This window comes from Equus przewalskii, chromosome 2 (assembly GCF_037783145.1).
Source record: "Equus przewalskii isolate Varuska chromosome 2, EquPr2, whole genome shotgun sequence".
Lineage (NCBI taxonomy): Eukaryota > Metazoa > Chordata > Mammalia > Perissodactyla > Equidae > Equus > Equus przewalskii.
The window spans coordinates 75,131,811-75,155,085 of record NC_091832.1 but is presented as its reverse complement, the minus strand read 5'-3'; the positions used below and the strand labels follow the sequence as shown (position 1 = coordinate 75,155,085).

The 23,275-nt window shown below is 34.3% G+C and overlaps 1 protein-coding gene across 25 annotated transcripts in view; it reads left to right on the top strand.

Annotated features, from left to right (window-relative positions):
- The window catches only part of RAPGEF2 (Rap guanine nucleotide exchange factor 2), a 244,836-nt gene that overhangs the window by 177,566 nt on the left and 43,995 nt on the right, over positions 1-23,275 (top strand). For 17 of the 25 annotated variants that reach the window (XM_070608689.1, XM_070608642.1, XM_070608647.1 and 14 more), the window contains one exon: positions 18,026-18,157. In XM_070608689.1, coding sequence (XP_070464790.1) covers positions 18,026-18,157 — 132 coding nt within the window. Of the gene's footprint in view, positions 1-12,431; positions 12,498-18,025; positions 18,158-23,275 lie in introns of all 25 variants that reach the window. The other 8 variants (XM_070608669.1, XM_070608631.1, XM_070608617.1 and 5 more) reach the window with 1 other exon arrangement.

The following is a 23,275-nucleotide window of genomic DNA, read 5'->3' as shown; positions in this document are numbered from 1 at the left end:
TAATTCAGTTATTTGATAATGTGTGAACCAACTGGGATTTTAGTGATATTTTAGTTATCTCAGTGGAATTCCTCATATTTTACCTTATTTTGTAAACATGAAGCATTGTCACAGAGTGATGAGTTACTTGACCTGAAGAAAGACGTGATCTTGGAGAGTCAGGTTAATAATGGGCATCTATCAGAAGATGTGAGGATCTTTCATTCTTCAAGAAAACAGCAATAAGGAATACATATATATATATATGCAAGGGTCAGACAAGACATTTTTGTAGTATGAAAAACAGTAAGAGGAATCCTAAAGCCCTGACATTTAAAAAAAATACCCTTTCTTGTTCTTAAAAATTAGTGGTGTTATGTAACCATTTAAGAATTTAGCTGAAGCCTGATATTAAGTGACTCAGATTCCTAGCTTCTTAATGATGCTTCTTTACAGTGAAATTCAAGCAGTTGCCAGATTCTTAAGCCATGAGTTCATTCTCCCTTCCCCCCAAATTTGCATGCAATAAAAATTGAGAATCTGTGCCAAAAGAGGTGTTAGCACTGAAATTCTTATATGCTAAGTGTAACATATTTTATTTAGTCTGTTTCTCAGTGAAATCATCTATATTTCAGTCTTAAAAAAGTGAGCAACTTCAGGCTAAAGTTTCTAAAGTGGCATAAAAGCTCCTAAATCTGGCTTTATTGTCTCCTTCTCTTACTTCCCATAGTACCTCCCGCCTTGTTCTTTCAGAATTGTTTTCCCCAAATCAAGTGAGGAAGGCACTTATCTTCTTCTAACACAGTAACATACTAACCGTATCAACTAAACATGCTGTGTTGTAGGCCAAGTGCTTTCTTGTCTTATCACTGACTTAGAGGGAGACACTGAGACAAACTTCTTGCACACAAAACCGTGAGGAGCCCTTTAGGAATTGTGTGATTGGAAACTTCAAGATTTTTTCCTAAGGTACCTGGTGACTCTAACCACCCTGGGGAGGATTTAGGTTGGTAATATTAAGAATGTAGTTGATCCTTGCTTTCCCCTCTTTCCCCCTCCCCCTCCACTGGCACACCTGTGCGCACACTTACAAACACAGCCAGCCATTTGCACTCTGTCCTCAGGCCTGACTTTTCAGGTGTGTGTTCAAATTGACACCTGTCCCCCTTTTTCTGATTTAAAGGTGATTAAATCTTTTTTCTTTTTCTTTTCACTTCAAAATATCTCATAGATTTGAACCATCATTAACTGGAATATATAGAATTCTTGGCAATTGTGTAATTTATCCCCTTTCCCCTCCTTTCACCATGTAAAGCCCTTATTCACTTTGGAGTTAGAGATGCCTTAATTTACTCTCTCTGCATTGACTAGAGATTATTTTCCATCTCCATTACTTTTAATTTTTTATTCTCCAGTTTTTCATAATTGGAATATATTTCTCATTGTCCAATTTTCCATAGTTGGTAGAATACCTTGGAATAAGCCTTGTTCAGTCGTATATGAAGATATGTAGTTTATAAGTATCAGAGAATAACAGATGTCAGACCACGGCCTTCAAGGGAAGAGGACATGCAAGAAATCAGAGTTTATGTCTTATTTGCTTGATGTGTTTTCTTATTAGTGTCTTGGATACTATTTATTTTTTCTTGGTTTTAATCTTTGAGTTCTATGAGTTAAGATGTAAAAGGAGGACGATTTCAATCTCAGGAGATTCGTTAATCCTATTGATAAAATTGAAAGTATTAAAGAACAGACTTTATTTACAAAGGTGCATTAAGTCCAGTGACAAACATCTAGCAAAGTTCATAACGCACCTGAACTCTTATTAGGTTTATACATTTGGAGGAGGCACTAGGTATTTCTCAAATTCCTTAAAAGATTCTATGAGGGAAATTCCAGATGTTTAAGCCAACTTTACTTTACAATGTCAATGAATTCATATTTTACATTCCTGTGGGGCTCCTTTTTTTTTTTTGCTATATATATCTAACACTTTTATATTAATAGTTTAGCTCAAAATGGACAGAAAACTTGAGACCTCTTATCTCTCAGTACTCCATCCGTTTACTGATTTCAGGAATCCTTACTCTATCACAGTATGGATCAAAATATCCTCTTGCTCATCATCATAATTATCTTGATCGCCATTTTTTATTTTTGTATGTATCAACATGTGAGTACTTAATGAAAAGGTGAAAAGTTTTACGAAGTTTGTCTCCCCAAATCAGACACCCCTTGGCTGATTATAATAAAATTCAAGGCCGTATATTCAGTTGCTCACTAGATATCTTGATGTGGATGTTGTCATCTCAGATTTGACATGGCCAAAACATAACTCCTGAGTGTTCTTCCAGCCACCACCAAAAATATAAACCCAAACAACCAACTGACCAGTCAACCAAATAGGCAACAAACTCTTACGGTCCTCCAGGTTTCCTCATCTCACTATCATTGGCATTACCATCTATTAAGATTTTGAAGCCCCAGACCTGTGAATTATCTTTGGTTCTTCAGGTTGCCCAAAACTTCATATTCTTCAGCAAGTCTTGTTTATTCTGCCCTACTTGTCATGAATTCATGCTCTTGTCTCCATCTCCATTATTATCATCCTGGTTGAAGCTACCGTCATCTTCTTACTTGGACTGTTCCAGTTGACTCCTAGTGTTCCCCTTATTTTTAATCTTGCCCTTCTCCACACCATTCTTTACATAGCAGCCCAATTTATCTTATAAAATATAAATCAGACCATGTCATTTCTTTTAACACTCTTCAGTAGCTGCCTATTGCATTTGGAATAAAATCTACACTCCCTACAAAGCCACGCATGAACTAGCTCAGGCTTGCTCTTCTTACCTCATCTTGTACTATTCTCCTTCCTGTCCTCTCCATTTCAGCTGCCTTGACCTTCCTTTTGTTCACTTAACAGACCAAGCCATGGAGTCTTTCCACTAGTTGTTTTGCCAGAATTCAATCTCTTGTGATCTTGATCCAGCTGACTCCTTGACTCTCAGATCTCAGGTATAGGAAGGTCTCCTGGCAGGTCCAGCCAAAGTAGCCACTCAGGCATTTCTATTACATCATAGTATTTTAATTCTCTGCCAAGAATTTATTATTATGTTTTTCTTGTTCTTGTTGTTATGTTTTTACTTTTTGTTGTTGTTTATGTTATGTCTTTCCCCATTGAAATGTAAGCCTCATGAGAGTAGGGACCTCATCTGTTAGATTCAGCAGTTTATCTGGACTGCCTAGGATATCCTTAACATGAAAGAGCCATTTAATAAATACTTACTAAATGTGTGAGAGATAAATTAATAAAAAGTACAAAAATTCAGATATAGGCAAATGTCATTAAGTTTAGAATTAGTAGTTAATTATTTCACCTTGGGAAGATTTTTTTTCCTGTGGTTAGACAAACTTAGATGAAACTGAATAGGCTATAAAGACTGAAGGCAATAAGGAGCCAGCAAACATCAACCACTGAATATTTACATTAGCAATCCTAATGAAAAATTAAGATTAACATTGTTTAGATCAGAATTTTGTTATAATAAGTCATGTGATTTTTTAGCATTTGCATAGAATATGGAAATAAATATTATTCACCTAAGCAGCAAAAAGTTTCTGATATAAGCTGCTTAGGAATTTTGGATGATATGAAGTTTTGGACACTCAGACATTTTACTTAGAAAGAATATTACTATGGATTATATTGAAGATCAAGCTATCTTTGAAGGCTTTTAATATAATTCAGCGCCAAAAAGCAGGTAAAGGTACTTGCTTGTAGCTTTAAGTGATGGGACCTTGATCATGTACCATTATGAAAGTTATATGCTTCTCTAAGAGCAGTCATTGTTTTAATATATATATATCATAGAATTGAGGTTAAAATTAATCCTATGTTAATTTTGGTTTATATAATATAATAAATCATTAATGAATTCCAAATTACTTTTCCCTTTTAGTATTTTTGTTTTCTTCAGAATACTTATTTAAAGTATTAGTGCTACAATAATGTTGTAGGAAACTTGTAAATTATTCAAATTAATTTTTTTCTATTACATAAAAGTAAGATCTGGATTCTCGTTTTAGCAGTGCCATAGCTAGTTCACCTTTCTTGACATCAGATCCCACAATTGTGAAATAAGGATATTTTGCTAAATGAATCCCTAAAAATCTTTCCAGATCTATCATTGTACTTTTATACAAAAACTTGCATTTGCATAATGTTTTGTATTACTAGAATTCTTTCACATCTGTCCTCCATTCATTCTCACAACTCTCTTGTGAGGTGGGTAGGACAGACTTTGTTATATCTGTTCTACACTAGTGAGGAAATTGAACTGCAAGGAATTAAAATGATTTTCTTGAGTCATACAGACAGTTTGGAACTAGCCATATATTCTTTCTAGAATTTCATATTATCCTAATGCTAATCTCTGGTTAGGGACGTGGTCAAAATAAGTATATATTTTGATTAGGATATTTAATAAATTGTTATTCTATAATAATGTGAGTATTTTTATAATCTGACCCCTTGTTCCTTGGAAATTTGGTTAGGCACCCATATAACTTCTAAGAGGCCAGAACTAATTACTAAAGTATTATAGCAATCAGTGACACATAACTAATCACCTTTATGGTACTTTAAGTAGATAGAATTTTTATCTTTTGAATAAGTTGAACAGTTAATTATAGAAGCCCCTCTAAGTATCATCAGGTTAGGTTTTGAAATGACATTTTTAAGTTTGTTTGCTGTAGTCCAGATGGGACGCCTCACTCCATCCTAACTTCTCTTCCCACTTCCATTCTAATCCTTTAGAATCCATTCTCCCTCCCCAATGCCTCTGAAAGAATGATCTAAAACATAACTGGATCTTGTTAATTGCCTGTTTAAAAAGGCCTGTGGCTTCCTATTGCACTTAAAAAGCCTACTTTTTAGTAGGATTAGTTTGTATTACTCTGACCTCATTTGTACCACTTTCTCCCTCAACCATTCTCACTCTCTACCCTCCAGTCACCTTGAACTCCTTTCTGTTTCTTGAATATTCCTAGGTTCTTCCCACCTAGGGCCTTTGCCCTTGATATTCCTTCCGTCTGTAAAGCTCTCCCCCAGATCTTTGCTTTGCTGGATCCTTTGTATTTATTCCTCTCTCATCTCAAATGCTATTTTCTCAGAGCAGCCTTCCGAGGTTGCCCCATCTAAAATAGCCTCTCCATTCCCAACCATCACTGTCCATTACATTACCCTTGTTTTTTAGTATTGTCTTTATGGTACTTACTGATATCTATATTTATTTTATTTCTTGTTAGTTATCTCTTCTTTCCCCTTCCACTCTCAAGCCCCTCTTGCCTCCAGAAGTGTAAATCCCAGGGAGCAGGGACTTTGCCAATGCCAAGCATTGCCATATAACTAGCTCCTGTAACAACGCCTGGCTCATTGAAGTAGGTGAATAAATACTTGTTAAATAATTAAGTAGATGAATGAATCTTAGAATTCTGAGTAGCATTCAAAAACTCTTCATTTTCTAGGCTTCTCTGTTGGAATCTATAGATAGGAAGTCAAAAATTTTTGAATCTAGAAGTTTTGTCCTTAACTTTTTGTCCTGATTTCTAGGAAATCCAAACTAAATATATTGCTAAGTATAGTTACTGTTAGCCTAGGTTTAGTATAATTTCATCCTTCTCCTATGTCTTTTCATTTTATTCTGGCAATCCTACCTGTAAACGCTGGTGGAAAAGGGGTGAATATAAAATTGGAAAGGGAGAGAACATTGAGATCAGACAGCCTTTGTTCAATTTCTCTCAACCTCAGCATCCTCAACTCTAAACGAGGGTTTGTAGTTCAATGATTTGTGTTTGTATTAAGTACGGACTATATTTTAGGCACTTTGTTTGAAGCAAGGGAAAGAGTGATGAAAAAGGCAGATATTTCCTTTTGAACTCATCTAGACAAAGCTTTGGACTGTTAAGTCAGCAACTACTGTAAAGTCTGGTTAAGTTCTGTGACAGGCAACATTCTAGGTGCCACAGGAACATCTTACGAGCACTTCTAACTCCAGGAGAAGAGTTCAGAGAATTACCTAGCCCTGGGGTGAAAGTGTTGTTCTAGGAGGAGGGCATAACAAAGATCCAGGAGAGAGATACAGAGTGTGACATTTTAAATAATCATGAATAGTTTGTGTATCTAGTACAGAGAATGAGAGGCAGAGAGGTTGTGAAAAGATCAAAAGGAGAAGATAATGGGTGCAGTGGTGAGGAGTGTAAACTTTTTCCTGAAGGTAAAGAGAGTCCACTAAAAGATTTTTGGCAGGGGATTGACATGATCAGGGTGTGTACTTTTGTATTATCTTTTAAAAGTTTTACTCTGGCTGCAACATGGAGAAGAGATTGAAAGGGAAATAGATTGTTGCAAGAAGCAAGATAGGACAATGGCAGTGTATTGGAGTGAAGTGGGATGATGTTTATAAATCCCGTATCAGAGTGTTCCCAACACAGAGTGGGAGTCTGGTTAATTTTGTAAGTTCTTGTTTTTGCTGAACATGAATTAAGGCTATGTAACTTCTAGGTTATGGAAGTTAAACTGTTTATATCTAAAGATACTTTCAAGTTATTAGTATTTGCATGTGTGTGTGTGCACATGCACACACTAATGACACCACTGATTATATTAAACCTGTCATAAGGTTCCCTAAGTGTATTTTGATTAATGCTATTCTATTTCCCTGATTTAAACTTGGGATAATAAATTAATATGTATACACGTACACACATAACAGAAAAGTTCAGAGAGAGTAGTTGAAGTTTAAGGAAAGTAAAAGCTTAATAGAGTGATAGAATACTAAATGTTGGTATTAATTTAGGAAGGATGTCCTTTCTAAGAGAGTTGCTCAATTGATTATGTAAATAAATCTTTGCAGATGACTGAGAAGGTCATGAAAAATGCTGGAGCATTGACAGAAGTGAGGGTATTAGGAAGGAGTCTTCTTATGAGGTAATGTGTGCTTGACTGTGTCTTAGTAATTCACACTATTCATTTGATGATATGGTGTCTAAAGTTTACCAGTCTAAACAAAAGAAAAAAAAGGCAAGATGAAGGCAAATGGAAAAGAAAAATCTATTAGACGTATTGCAGTTTATGCAGTATATATTTCTGCTGGCCCTGGGCAATGAGGAATGCACCCCAAATATTCAGTCAGTTCTCCCATAGTGCCATTCAGACAGAGCTAAAGTGATAAAGTTATCTGGTGTGCCAGAGTTGACACATAAAGCCCTTGAAAATAAATGTTAAATGTCTTATCTTTGAAGTCCTTGGAAATAAATGCTAAAATGAGTATCTTTATCATTGAAGTAAAAGTAAAAACTGATGTACTATACACATAAAATTAATACCTACTATTACTACTATTTTTGTTAGTAACTTAAGAGGGATAACATATAATTATTTTTTGATTTAAAGAGTATTGTCTAGCTAAGGTGTAATACTTAGAAAAAGCAGCAGTTGTGGTAGCATTTGAAGGAAATCTAGAAATGACCTATTAGAGGTAAGATCTGAGATGTCATTTAAAAATAAGGTAGTTTCCTTTATGTGTGTGTTTCACACATATATAAGAGGAATGGGATGGGATTTCTCAGTAAATAACATTATGTAGCCAATATACTCATAAACAATAATAGACACGGCTTCACAGTTGAGTCGCTACCCATGGTACATCCATCAAAATAAGCTATGATGCCCTTTTTTGTTGATGATCTCTTGATACAAGTTGTAATAAACATCTTTTTCTATTTGATTTATGTGGAATTACTATTAAATTTTTGTTATAACAAAAATAATACATATTCACATTAAAAACTTTAGAAAAAGTTTTAATTTCATGATGCAAACCATTGTGAGTGTTCAAAACCCCCACTGGCTTCCCAGCTCACTCAGAGTAAAATCCAAAATCATTACCACAGCTTTCCTTCATGATTTCACCATAGAATATCTCTGTCCTGATTCCCTCTGATCTTGTCAGAGCATGTACTCACCTGTCTATGCCTGAAACATGCCAAGGCCAAATCAGTCTCTCTTAATCTTTGCTGGATATACTATTTGTCACTACTTGACAATTTTCTTCATTATCCTTTTATTATTTTTCTCCACTTACTAGTTGTAAGATCCATGACAGCAGGGAGTTTATCTTACTGCTATATTTAGAAAACCTGGAACAGTGCCTTGCATACTGGTAAAGTGGATTTTTAATAAATGTGTCTGAGTGAATAAGTAAAGGAAATCTAATATTTATTTTATCCAAATTGCACACAATACTCTGAGGTCAGAATGTCATCAGAGCCCAAACTACTTCACCTTAAGGAATTTAGAATTTCATTGTAGAGGATTTTTCACAAATAGGTCACAAAAATGATCATAGTGTTTGTATGAGTTAAGATAATGCTGGCCGTTGTACCAAACCAGACAAAACATAATGGTTGAAACACAGAAGTTTATTTTTCCTTTGCGTAAAATCCAAAGCAAGTACTCTTGATGGGTGGACAGTTCTTCTCTAAGCAGTGATTCAGGGATCCAGGCCCCTCCATTTTGTGGCTTGGTTGGCTAAGCTTCAACACAAAGCTTCTATTGTCTTCCGACAGAGACTGTCTTGATGCAAGGGGAAAGATCATGGTGGGTTTGTGGAAGATTTTTACAAGTAGGGTGTAAAACTGGCATGTATCACTTCTGTTTGTTCATTCTCCAAAGGCTTGAACTCCATTATATTGTCACAGATGTAACTGTAAGGGAGATTGGGAAATGTGATCCAGCTGTGTTCACTGGAAGAGGAGGACATTGGTCAATAACTAGCCAGTCTTGGCCATTTTATGGTATTTTATTGTAGAGACCTAAGTACATTTGTGTTTGGATGTAAGGTCTTTTACAGCTTTTAAAGACTTAAAAATTACTTGCAGGTTGGGGCTGGCCCCGTGGCCGAGTGGTTAAGTTCGCGCGCTCCGCTGCAGGTGGCCCAGTGTTTCGTTGGTTCGAATCCTGGGCGCGGACATGGCACTGCTCATCAGACCACGCTGAGGCAGCGTCCCACATGCCACAACTAGAAGGATCCACAACGAAGAATATACAACTATGTACTGGGGGGCTTTGGGGAGAAAAAGGAAAAAATAAAATCTTTAAAAAAAAAAAAAAGAGTTAAAAAAAAAAATTACTTGCAGGTTAATGTTTTTAATTCTGTGTGAGGCTTTCTCCCCAAACCAACTGTTTATTTTTGTTCAAAAAGAAGGCAGCTTAGGATCCTCCATGGATCCCATAGGAATATTTTTTTCCTTGACTTTAAACATGCTTTTCCCTAGCTCCATACTCCCTTGAGCATTTGTACAGTGGGGATAATGAAGGGCAGTCCCTTCGGAGCTCATCAGAGGTGTTGTCTAATTGGTCATAGAAACTGTCTTCTGATATTGCCAGCAGCTCCCACCCTCTCCAGGGACTGTTACTTCCATAGCACAAATCCCACTTGGTCCTGGAAAACAAGAGACTGACAACTCAAGTTTTAGTAACTGTAGAATATTATCAGTATTACCATATAGGTAGTCATAAATTTTGCTAAAAAATATATTTATTGAATTGTTTTTCCCATTAGAAAATGAAGCTATGGTTATTTTAGTGTAAGATTTCCTTAAGGCATTTACTGTTTAAATGAGACAGAAGACAGGTGCAAAGATTAGGTGAGAATATGGCCTCAAATAATAAATAAAGTCAGGGTCCAAAGTAAGAAGGGTATAAATTTTGGAGCTTGTAACTGGTGGACAAAGCACTGGAGCTGTTTGAGCTTCTCTTACTTCAGCAATTAAATGCCGCATCTGGGCTCTTTGTAAGTATTAGAACAAACAGACATCGAATATTCAGCACATTGCTCATTACATAGTACATGTCCCCGGAATAACGGCGGTAATTATTACTAACATGAAGAGAAAACATACAAAGGAGTTCGGGATTTAAATAGGTGAAATGCTACCTAGAAGATGATTTTTAAATTACTTGACTCAGTGCCAACAGTTACCATGTATTTTATTGAAAATTTCTTGGACTGAGTGATCTAAGAATTATTTTGGTATCCCTCATAGAAATGTGTGCTTTTCAGGTCAGTGGTTATTGACAGTTGCAAACAACAAATTGAAAAGGAAAAGGGATTATATGCTCTGTGTGTGTGTTTGAAGTGAGAATGGAGTGGCTGTCACTTGAAAACCATCATAAAATTGTGTTTCTTCATAGGCATGAGTACATTTCATTTGGCTATACATATATTAATCAACAACCTCAATATTTCTGTGGAAAATTATATAAATAGTTTGGATTGTTTTGTTTTAGGTCCCAGATAAACATTTTCATTTTGAAAAAATTCAACCTTCTTTCAGACGACAAACTTTCAGTTGTTCTGATATTAATTATAGAACTGCTCTCAGTATGCCGGGTGTCTTTCTTTAAGGTGATGAAATTAATTGACAGGCTTATATCATTAACTAACTGTGTATGTGTGTGCATAAATTTTTTTCTGATTGTCAAATGTTAGGGAAATGATAAATAAGGAAAGGTTTTATTTCTGCAAAATTTAACTACTAGAAAAGGAGTTGCTTTCATCTGTTATAAGGTTCTCTCAATTTATTTTACCTTTTTTTTTGTAATACAAAAAAGTTCTTTTCAATAAGGAACATAAAGCTGAAATGACCTGAAGCAGTGCTAACTTGGAATGCTTATAAGGTCACGTGATAAAATTGATATAAAGGAGTAAATGAAGTTTTACGTTTTACACAGATTTAATAATGATTCCTGGATACACATATCTCAAAATTATAAGTACTGGATATTACCATAAACATTTTAAAGATTAGTTTAAAGTGAGAGTGAAGAATTATTTTAGATGAATATTTTCTGTGTAATTTTGAAATTGGTATGAGAAACTACATTAGTAAATTGATATGAGCAGCCATTTGGCCATTTCATCAAAATCCATGAGAGTTTCAAGTCAACTCGTAAATTAAGAAATACACTGAAGTTTAATGCTTAAATGTGTGTGCTCCAGAGGTGGACCTCCAGGGCTGGGATCTCTGTCAGCCACCTTTTCGCTGTATGATCTTGGTGCAAATCACTTAACTTTTCAGTGTCTTAGTTTCCCTCTATCTAAAATGGTCGTAATGATACCTACTTCATAAGATTGTTGTCACAATTAAATGAGCTAATATATATGCAAGTGCTTAGAACAGGGCCTGGCACATAGTAATGGTATATACATAATCTTCTTATTGCCTTTTCTTTGAGAAAAATAGGGCATAGCCTTACATTTTGGAATATATGGTACTTAGATCATACTTTCTCACTTTACTAGATTCCACTCTTATGTTTTGAAGTGAAGTTCATGTGGGTTTCCTTCTATTCAGTGCTTTATTTCAATATTCCAATAGTAAAACCTTTCTAAAAGTATTTGATTGAAAACATCAGTCATGTAACCGACAGCCTTTCAATCAATTTACTAGTTTTGATTGTTTATTTTCCTCATCAGGGCTCCTAAAGTGTTTTATTTGTGTTCAAGTTTGAACACAAATAAACCCTATTTACGAACCCCGTTTCATAAACGTAGGAATTAAATTTAGTTAGATTGTAATTTTCCCAGCTATAGCCAATGAAGTTTATGATTCATTTATGTGTTACTGACCCTAAAAAACATCTGGGTGGCCCTTCTGCCCTGGGCAGAGGGCTAGGTCACTACCACATTTCAGTAGCTATTTCTAACACATAAAAGTATATGTTTGATGGAAAGCCATGTGAAATATTCATGTATATAAGCTATATCTTAATCTCAAGTCCTCTCTGTTACAGCTCCCTCTAACACATTATTTTAATGTAGGAAAGTAGCTGGGAATTTTTTAAATAAAGCGTGAGCACACTTGCACTTTCCTTCCTGCACAGTGCTGCTTCTGTTCAGACTGTCATCTAGAGGCAGTGTGCTCAGGATGGCAAGAAAAATGTTTTATGGTTAAACCACACCTAGTTGACAGCATGTGTCTAGGCCAAATACACGACTGTTTGGAGGTTTTTGCAGTCAAACAGAGTAAGACTGTACACGCAAAAGCACAAACTCCCAAGCTGTTATCATTTTGAGAGAATTCTTAGCTATGAAAATTTGAGTGATTATAAAAGAGAGTAATCAGACTATAAGCATGTCATGACAATGAGGTTATTATTTACTTTGCAAAATTTAGTACAGTATTCTGAGCAGTATAAATATACTGCTGTATAAATATACTGAACAGTATAAATATAATTTATTTAAAATGTAATATATGGACTTTTTGGGGAATATATATAAGTAAACTACTATAATGGTAGTGTTAGGTATGACAATGTCAAAAATAAGTTAGTTTTTTTGTTTGTTTGTTTTTCATTGAATTTGAAAAATATCTGACCTAAGATGATGGAGGACCTTGGCTGGAAAAATGACAGAGAGAATGAAAAGGAAGAGCGAGGCATCTGTAAGGTAGATTCTATAGGTCACAATGATTATTTCGTTTAGTCATTGTATTACATTGTACTTATTTTATGGAAGAAACTAAGGTGCACAGAAGTTAATTAACTTGCTCAATGTTACCTGACGTACGAGGAAGTTGAACAGAAGATAACTCCGTGTATGTCTCACTTGAAGCTTATGTCTTTTGAGTCTGGCAGGAAGCTGGGAGAATGTAAACAATTCTTACACATTGTTAATTTTTTGGCAATTTTCTCCAGTGGATGTAAAGCAAATTTATGTAGAACCGTTACTATAAAACATAGTCAGATCAGTGTTTTTAACATCTACTTTATTTTAATGAGCAATATTATTATATTTATCGGTTTATTAAACTATTGTCTCATGACACTTTTGAGAAAACTTTGTTTCTTGCCTTAATATATATATTTATGAACAAGAGAAATTGTATATTGTGCAAAAATCTTTCTCTTTGCTTTGTGGAATACTGATGGATGAAATATTCAAGGATGACTGTTGGATCTAGAGCATATCTTAAGAGGGTATGAGGGAAGCAAAAGTTACTTCTAATGAATAATATTTAAGAGTCCAAATGTTTACTTTTTCTGGTGTTCTTAAAGAAATATGATTTAGAGAAATAAAAGTTGACCATATTGTAAAGTGTTCTTTAAAATGAGCTGTTAAATAATATTCCTGCCCATTCAAGCTGTATGTAGAAACGGATCAGATAGTGTCAGGAAGAGTAGTATCTGAAAAGATCAGTAGTAAAAGAAAATCGATGTATGTGTTTGTGTACATGCAGAGAGAAAATATGAACTGTTTTTAAAACACAACTTGAGTTCTAAAGTGAGTAAGGGAATAGTGTCTGCAGATCGATGACTTTGGTCATTAAAGCCCTTTCTGGGAGTAGCTCACTAACCTGCTGGTATCTAATCTTAGATTCCAGCTACGGGAATTCTAGAGCTGGAAAGGACCTGTGTCTTACACAGAGTCTGGCAGGTGGTAATCTATAGCTAACACACTTCCGTAGTGATTTCTGTGTGCCAGGCCCCTCTTAAGTGCTTTATGCCCAGTCATTCCTTTAATCCTCCCAACACAGTTTTTTCAATAAATGATGAATGAATAGAAAATATAGGAGACTGCATTTTCACTGACACCTCAGAGAAAAATAGGAGATGTGTTCAGTAATAAACCAACTCTTCCTTGCAGAGCTTGAAAACATGAGCATAAAGAACACTCACAAAACTCCAGTGATAATATAGGGAAAAGAATATTCATTTGGATAAATTGTCAGTGATACATCTTAATATGAAGTTAGTTTTTAGTCACTAAGTGTGATATTTCACTTACCTTAGGTAGTGTTACTCAAGATAAGTTGCCAGGGAAGATTCAGTAGATTTCAACAATCACCCCAAACCTTGTGTATTCTGTTGTAACTATTTCTTGAAATAAAGTGATTCTAAGGTTACTTGGGGAAATTTTCAGTTAAATAAATTTCAACTGACGGCAGTATTTTTTTGTTTTTTATTTTGTTTTTTTAACTATTTCTCAGTGACCTTAAGTTCATAATAATACATTGTGGAACATGAATCTCTATTACATTTCCAGTAATATACCAACTCTTCCTTGTAGAGCTTGAAAACATGAACATAAAGCAGTCTTTTGGGGGGAGAGAAAGAAAGGGAAGAAGGGCAGCCACCCTAGTCTCTACTATGGTCATTATCACCACGTTGAAGAATTTTACCAATTCAACAAAGTATTTACTTAGTGCTGTCAGAGACTTCAAGGCATTCCATACTCATTGCATTTATGGTCAAAATGAGTTCATTTATTAGCTAGTAATTTTATAAATGCCAGTCATTAGATTAATTAATAAAGACTATCAAATGCCTGTTCATATATGAGACTTCAGTATCTTTTGCACGACTTCTTGTTTAAAGCTAATTGGTGTAGCATCCCTGTTTCTCCCAGAAAAGGAAACAAAACAAGTTATTATACCCAGATTTTACAAAACTATGATTAATTTTAAATTTATGCTTACTTAATGCATTTAAGAATCCGATTTAAATATTACCTATGTTGTTTCTTATGTAGTTAGTAGTGTTTATGGTTAAACTATGATTCAATCATTTGCCTAATAGTAGTTTATTACAATTGTGATTCACAAGTACTATCTTTTTAGGAAAATTGGTTGCTTGATCCAGGAAAAATTTGAGTAGTATTACGTTCATATAAACAAATATTAAAATAAAAATATTTAAATGATAAGAAAAATGTAAGAGGTTCCTTTGAATAGCGTTCTTAATGCACTGCTGTGAAATATATTACTAAGATCAAAAGGTATAAAGTGTGTTATTCTCCTTTAATTTATTTATTGTTTAATTTCATTCATATAATTACTCTGTATAGTCTCAGCTTCAAAAAATTTTCTTATTCTTTGAACAGAATTTCTGTTATAAATGGTGGCTAGAGTCACAAGATAATTCACAGCCCCATTTTAATCTGAAATTTAATTGAATAGCATACTGATAGTAATTTAGATAGACATTGGATCAAGCCTAGAAAAGTTTAGAATAAGTGAATCCTGTTGTCTGTGGCATATGTGCTCCTTTTTTGTATATTTTACTGAGACCATGAATTACTGTCTCCCTAGGGATTCTGTGTTATCCTATTGCCCTCTGGTTTAAACATGAGTGCCTGTACCAGTGTTTGCCCCTTGAATTCCAATCCCTGTATAGTTCATTTGCCTCTTAAAGACCCATTTTCCCTAAGCATGGGCTCAGGTCTCTATTCTCTTAGAGTGTTATGGCTGGGCCAAATGTATTTCAGACTCTTTTCCCTTATGGGAACAACTTCCACAACTTTTCCCATTCCATAACCTTGGCCTGATGTGTACTGTCAATAAAGTTTAATCATGGTACTGTTATCCCAATCTATGGGGAAAAATTTCAAACTTTCTTAAACATGGCATCTATTCTAATATAAAGAAGTATTTAGTTAATACTAAATTGTGTGTGCATTTATTCTAAGTTTAATATAACATTATTTCATGTTGTTATGCAAAGAACATAGGTGGTGGTGGGGAGATAAAAACCATACTTAAAAAGCTATGTTTGATTTATTTTTCTATTATGCATAACACTTATTTCAGTGACGTTTTGGGTAGTAGATGTTACATTTGGAATGGGGAATGTCTTGTTCGTCTTGATACTCCACGCCCCTCACAGAGTGTCTGATATTGCAGATCCTCAGTAAGTATTCATAGAATAGAATTGAACTCTTAAGAGTGAAAGCATTTCTCCTTCTCTCTTTAGGCAGTCTTTATAATTCTTAGGCTCATATAGCCATGTAATTCTGTATTTGTGGCTCTAAGTAGGAATAGATGAAGATTGTGGTATATAAAGGCTGGATCCACCTCTCTTCTGTTAGATATGGAGCTCTATGGCTCCTAGTACTTTCCACACAGGGAATTCTCAGTCAGGAAGGATGACTGGCTGATAAATACTGAAGTGGAGAGAGTCCTGTGAGACTTGAATAAATAATTGTTTAGTGAGTAAAAATTCATTAGATAGTTATATCTTCATTTGACATATTTAAGTTAATTTTTTAAAAAAATCACACTGTGGCACATGTCAACATGAGTCATGTCTATGAAAGATAATCAATAGGAATCAGTTTATTTTTCTGTAATTACATGTATTGATTGATGCCTTTTAAAATCGCTGAGCCGTTGAGTAACATTTCCCCACTTGCTGTCTGTGGCGAATAACTGAATTAAATGGAAATGTGGCTAGGATGATGAAGGATGTTTATGCTGGCTTTGAACATATTATTTAATATCTGATATCTGTCGCTTAACTACATGTAAAATCATTGTCATTAACACATCTCTGTAAACTTCTGTCTTCAAATTGTTTCTGAAGAAATCTCGCGAATATTCCACTATTCTACATTATGAATAAAATACATAAAAATTCTCAATTTAGAGATATTTGCCTATATATTCCTTACAGGGAAACTGCTATTCTCCTAAATTTTATCTAATATTTCACATCTTCAATTATCAGTTTTTTAAAAACACTCTTAGTGAGATATGTCATATTTGCAATGATTTCACACATTTCAATAAACATCTCACTTCTCTGAGCTCCTCCCTCATATGTTTATCCATTTACTTGGCATCTGATAATATGCCCCCCTAATGAATTTGTGTTTGAATCTTTTCATTGTATACTTTATCTCCCATGAAGTTATTTCTGTACAAATTGTATTAAATATTAAATATCATAATCCGTCGAATCAGGTCTGAATGACTGTGGGATATAAATACATTTTGCCTCTTTGTTTGGAACTTTGAGGTAGCAGAACCCATTGGTCATTGTCATAACCCTGAATCGGCTCCCTGTAAAGCTTATTCTAAACTACGGAATGGCATCTTCTTTTTCAAAGGGGAGAAGGGATGAGGGTCAAAGGAGAGAAGGGAATGTTGCTAAGGTAAACTCTTATTTAAGTTTTATTTTAACAGTTAGTCTTTATTATTATTCAACAGCTAAATAAGATCAATATGCAGGCAGGAAAGAAGGAATGTTATCAGTATTGCATGATGTCAGTTAGCACATGTTTTGAAATGTCCTGTATGTTATTGGCCAGTGTATAATGTGATATTATAGATAAATAGTGCCCTTTTCTTAATTCAAAAGAATTGGTAATAACATATGAGTGTAAGATTCTTAAGGGCAATTTTTCTTAGTGTCTCATTCACTGACTAGCACGTAGTAAGAGGAAAAGGGCTCAGTAAATATTTGTATGAATGTGTCCTTTTTCAATGCGTTTTCTCTGCTATATGGGGGAGTGGTAGAAGCACTTCAGGGATGTGTAGTGAGTGAATCTGTTCAGTAGAGGCTATTTTTATTTAAGACTTTAAACACAAGTAAGTAGAAAATTGATATTTAGGTGTATGTGTATAGACAGGTAAATGTTGTCTATAACTTTCTCAATTCTAAGTTGCTTGAGGGCATTCTTTCCTCTGTTTTCTCCATAGAGCCTAGCACAGTTTCTTGAATAACAATACACTTCGTCAATTCTAAGATGCACCTTTTTTTTTCCCTTTAAACATCATTTGGGCATATAAGAACCTCAAATCTGTTTTCTTATTTAAGCTGTTTCTTGCTACAAAGTTGCATTTGTGATGGCTAACAAATAGTAGTAGACTAATTTGCTCATTGGTGTGTAATTTGAAAATTGTAGCTCACTGAGTTAAATGCTCACCCAAGTTCATCTTAACCACCCAACCCACCTATTTAAGCATTGAATTTAGTATTATTTAAGGTTCATTGAATGCCCATAAACTTAAAAAAAATTATTTTATGATTTGGGTTAATAGGACAGTATTTAGTAATTTGTGAACTTGAAAAATAAGGATCTTTCCTAATAATATTTTTGGCTAAATGGTGTGGGGTAGAGCATAATATAATTTTTAAATGTCTTATTGGAGTTCTTGATTCAAATTGTAATCCTAGTTTTTCCTGCTCCTTCCATAGCTTCCTGCAGATTTCACAAAGCTACACCTTACTGATAGTCTCCACCCACAGGTGACCCACGTTTCTTCTAGCCATTCAGGATGTAGTATCACTAGTGATTCTGGAAGCAGCAGTCTTTCTGATATCTACCAGGTAAGAAGGTGTTTTCCTTGTCATTTGCTTCATTTTCCTGTATTCCAAGGAGTTTTATGATTCTTAATTGATAGCATCTATAAAGTAAATATATGTGTATATTATATGTGCATATACATGTACAGAAAATGTTAATGTTTATGCTTCATACAGACATGTAGTACCTTATATGTTTGTTTTAGGAAGTAGAACTACTGTCTAATTGTATTTGCCTCTGCTATTACCGGTTGTCAGAAATTTAAATAGAGTCATTACAATGGAAATATTTCTCTTGACTTGAAATATTTTATTAATTTTACTAAAGATATATTAGGCTTATGACTCTTTCTTGACTAAAACTCTAGGGGAAACTGCAGCATTATCTGTTTATAGTAAGTTTTTCTTATTAAAGTCTTGAGTATGACAAAAGAGAAGAGATTATTAAGATTGGATCATTCAATTGTTTTTCTTGTATTTTTAAAATTACCTATAGATTAGTTATGTGTTTAAATTCTTATTATACTGATGGATAGAAAAAAACTAAACTACTGGGGCTGGCCTTGCGGCCGAGTGGTTAAATTTGCGCTCTGCTGCAGGCGGCCCAGTGTTTCGTTGGTTCGAATCCTGGGTGCGGACATGGCACTGCTCATCAAACCACGCTGAGGCAGCGTCCCACATGCCACAACTAGAAGGACCCACAACGAAGAATATACAACTATGTACCGGGGGGCTTTGGGGAGAAAAAGGAAAAAATAAAATCTTTAAAAAAAATTTAAAAAAAAGGAAAAGAAAAAGCTAAACTATGGAATTCCAGAAATGTTTTAAAAGCAAAGTAATTTTAATTAAGGAATAGTTCACTGGCTTAGAAATGCAAATTTAGGCAAATTGACTAAAATATGCAATAAAAGGTCCTTTTTTGGGATCTTTAAATATATAATACTTCTATGGGATTTTGGATGGTTTCAAACAAAAAGAACATAATACTCACTTTACAAAGTATAATTCTTGGCTTCTCAGGAATTGTGATATGAGGTGACCATAAAAGTACCTTTGTTTAGAAACATTACAGTGTTTCAGGATCATTGATGTATTCAGGCAGTGCTAAGTTTCTGTTTTTCAAAACAATTACTAAAAGTAACTAAACAGTTAGAATACCATCAGGGCAAAACATATTTGTTTAAGTCCTAAATTTAGTATATCTTAGAAAATTAATTTTATTTTAAGGAAATAATAGGTACATACTTTTCGATAATTCAGGGATGTTGTTGAGAGCTTATAGACTAATAATTGATAGCCACAAATGCAATTATTTGCAGATTCTTGGCTGATTAAAAATTTCTTTATTATTTTGGAATAAGAAATATAATTATCTGGCTCCTTAAAGTAACTTTTCAAATTTCTACTTTCATGCATTGTGTTAACTAAGTCTTTAGAAAGTAACCCTATTTTCAAATGTTAGAGGAGGAGAAGGTGGTGGATCAGAGGAAATTTACTCTCCTCTCCCATACCCCCTGCCTGTTTTCAGAAGTTGATTTTTTAATGTTTATTTGAGTACCCCTTATAATAGAACAATGAACAGTATAAATAAAAGCTATACTTTATCTTAACTGAAACATCATGATAGAGCCCTCGTCTTCTAAACTTTGAGGTGATTATACATTTTAAAGATCTGTATTGGGAACACAGCTTGAGGTTGTTGCAGTTATCACTGCTTTCTTCAAGTATCTACAACCTGAATGGAACTTCTAGAAGGCAAATTTATAATAAGAATGAAGTAAGTTGTTTATGTAATTTATTGAGACATATTCTGAGAATTCTAGCCTAATTATTTGTTATTACCTTGAGTAGGCTGGGGTAAGTTCATGAGGAAATCCTTGATGGTCCTTCTGCTGTCCCCAGCTACCATCAGAATGTCTGAGAATCCACAATGTGGGTGAGAATTCCAATTGCTCTGACTTGGCTGGAGCTTGCAGCCTGCAGTCTGACTTTATCCTGGGGTGTAGATTGAAAAGAAGATCCATCTTATGTATTTTGATTCATTTTAGTTGAGTTTCAAGGCTATTCACTTCAAACTTGATGACAGGCATATAACCTGTTAAATTTCTATCCTTCATAAGGAAAAATCCATAGGTATATCTAAGGATTTAATTATTGTCTATACAAAACTTAACTTTTAATAGGGAGATCCCCAATAGATCATTTCTATTATCTTTAAATCAGAAATTCTTGAGAAGAAATCTGACACATGCACCTGGTTCAGTGCCCAATCTTGTATTTGAATCCTCTACTACTCTCCTATCAGTCGAGCATCCAGTTTATTCTTGAACAATTCCAAGTCTGGGCACCTATCTCCCCTGGCAGCCCATCTAATCTTTGTACAATTCTGACTTAGGAGAAAGATGTCACAGTGAAGCGAGTATAAATGCTCATTAGATGGTCACTGAAGTTGAAGCTGAATGCTGTGTACAAGAGAGAAAAGAGTAGAGTAATTTTCTTGAGAGAATAAGAGGAGAGGAATTCAAGAGCAAAGTGGAATAACCAGCTTTAAGAAAAGAAACCCTCCTCTGTTTTAACAGGGACGGGTCATGGCAGGTTTGGAGTAGGGAATTTGGGAGTTGAGGGTGTTTCTGTGTGTTAGCTTCAATTTTCCTCTCTGAAGAGTTCATTTGCTGAGAGTGAGAGAGTTGGTGGATAGAGAGCCTTAAGAAGAGAGAAGTTTTGAAATAGTTTCAGAGAGTAGGACTAGAGCAAATTGACCAGAGCAATGGAGGCTCAGTTGAGTTGGTGCTCTCACATACAGACTGATTTCCCTCTGCCCTGTTAAGCAATTTTCTCCACAGTAAGCACAAAGAAAGCAAAGATTTGGCATCACACAGGACTGACGTTTTGTTCAATGAGTGTAACATAAAGACGAATGGAGCAACGTGCCAGGTTCTTTCTAACCGCAGAGCTTTGTTTTTGCATGCCTTCTGCCTGGAATGTTTTCTCCCAGCTTGATCCTTTTCTGCCTTCATTTTCAAATACTATCTTGTGTGAGAGTTCTTTCCTTATTATTCTCTGAAAAGTGGGTCCTACATTTTGGTTCCTTTCCTGACTAGTTCTTTTATTTAGACTTTAACTGAAACAATTATTACTTTCTTTGTTGTTCCATCTGCCTACTAGAATGACAGCTTCAAGAAGGCAGGGAACTTCTCTGTCTTGTCTCCATTTTCTCTCTAGAGCCTAATATAGAGCCTGGAAGTCGTAGGCATTCAGTAAAGATGTGTTGAATGAATGTGACTGAAATATTAGACTAGGGAATATAAGCTGGAGGTGTGAGAGCTAGACATAGAAGGTAGTAGAGTCTTGAAGACTGAAGATTATGCTTGACTTGAAAAAGGCATACCTTTGAAGCAGAAGGAAGCAATCTGAAAAGTAGGTGGTTGTTGGTGATAGAAAGCGAAATGCCTAAGTTGGTGATATGAGACAATGCAATTTCCAGCCATGAGTAGGTCCTGGTTAAATGGTATGATTATCAGAGCAGTGGCTTAGGTGGACTGGAAATAGTTGTATAAAAATAGATCGATCGATAGAACAGAAAGTTCAAGCAAAATGCAATTGATGTGTAAGGATGTAATATGTCATAGAGAAAAATTCACAAATCAATGAAGAAAGTGATGGATTCTTCAATAAATGACCTTTGGGGTGGGGGAGTCATTTTATAGTCTCACTGTATATCATAATTAAGATTAAATTCCAGATAAACTAAAGAGTTAGCAAACTCTTAATGGTATAATGAATGATCAAAAAATTTAATAATTAAAAGATCAATTGAGACAGATTTAAAGTCATCATGTAACTCACTTATGCAAATTAACAAGAAAAATATTCAGCTCACAATATAACAATATTCAAAGGACAAAAGTAGGTAATTGCAGAAGAGAACATGCAAATGTCTGTACCTGAAATAAAATATTTAAAATGTATTAGTAATTGAATATATGAGGATTTAAATATGAAACTATTTTTCCTATCAAATTAGCACAGACTTTCTTACTTAGAACAAATATTTGTAGACAGACATTCTACACCTATTAGGATTATAATTTTTGGAAAGAAACCTAGCAATTTACATTAAGAGCTTGAAAGAACTGTTCCTTTCTGTTAGGCATATGTGTATATATTTTTAAAGCCTATATTGAAATAAAGAACATTGATAGTGTAGAATTAGTAACAGCATAAATTATGATACACAAGGTAGACTTAATGCAGGCATCAGATTATTTTCAAATGTATTTTCATACTTTCTACATATATATGGTTTTGTCTGCAGTTCCTACTCACTTTGTTGTCTCAGTAAATTAATATCAGCATTAGCATTCAATATAACTTTCTAGCGTAAATTTAGTTGGAGTCTGACTTAGGAGTTATTTGGGTTAAATATGTATGTTTGAAATTCTGCACAAAATGTATTTACATCAAGAATACTTGTTAGGCAACCCTCTTAAACATAGGGATATGTGTAGGATATTTAGTAAGCAAAAAGGTTTTTTGTAAATGCTTTTGAAGTACTTAATGATAAAATGTCTAGTAGTAATTTTATTTTTGTTTTTGTTAAATTAACACTTCACTAGAGCTTTATGGCATTTAATATTTCCTGAGTTTGTTCATTTTTTGATATCCTTTAAAAAATGCAAAATAAACTGGTTTAAGAACTGTATTTATAACAAGACAATATATGTAGTCCCTCGTGATTTAAATAAATCATAGAGCTTTCAGCATCGATCTGAGAATATGACTAGTTTTTTGGAGAATATTACTATTTAACTATAATGTGCACTTAAATCTATGTTAGGTTATACATGTGGAAGGTGAATTAATTTAGGACAGGATTATTAGCCTAACTGAAACATATAAGCCTTTCTTCTTGCTCCTGAGACAAATATAATCAAAAACCTTTTAAATATAAAGTGTCTATGTACGTATCTTTATTTAGAATAAAAGGATTTAAAGATTAGCGTTAATCTTAGTAATATTGTAGTTTGGAGGAAGCCAAAAAATAGCAAGTGTTTTGTTTATGTTTATATGCAAATATATGTTTTTAAACATTTGATGTTTTCTGACTTAGAAAGCAGAAAACATTTTATTACTTTATTATAT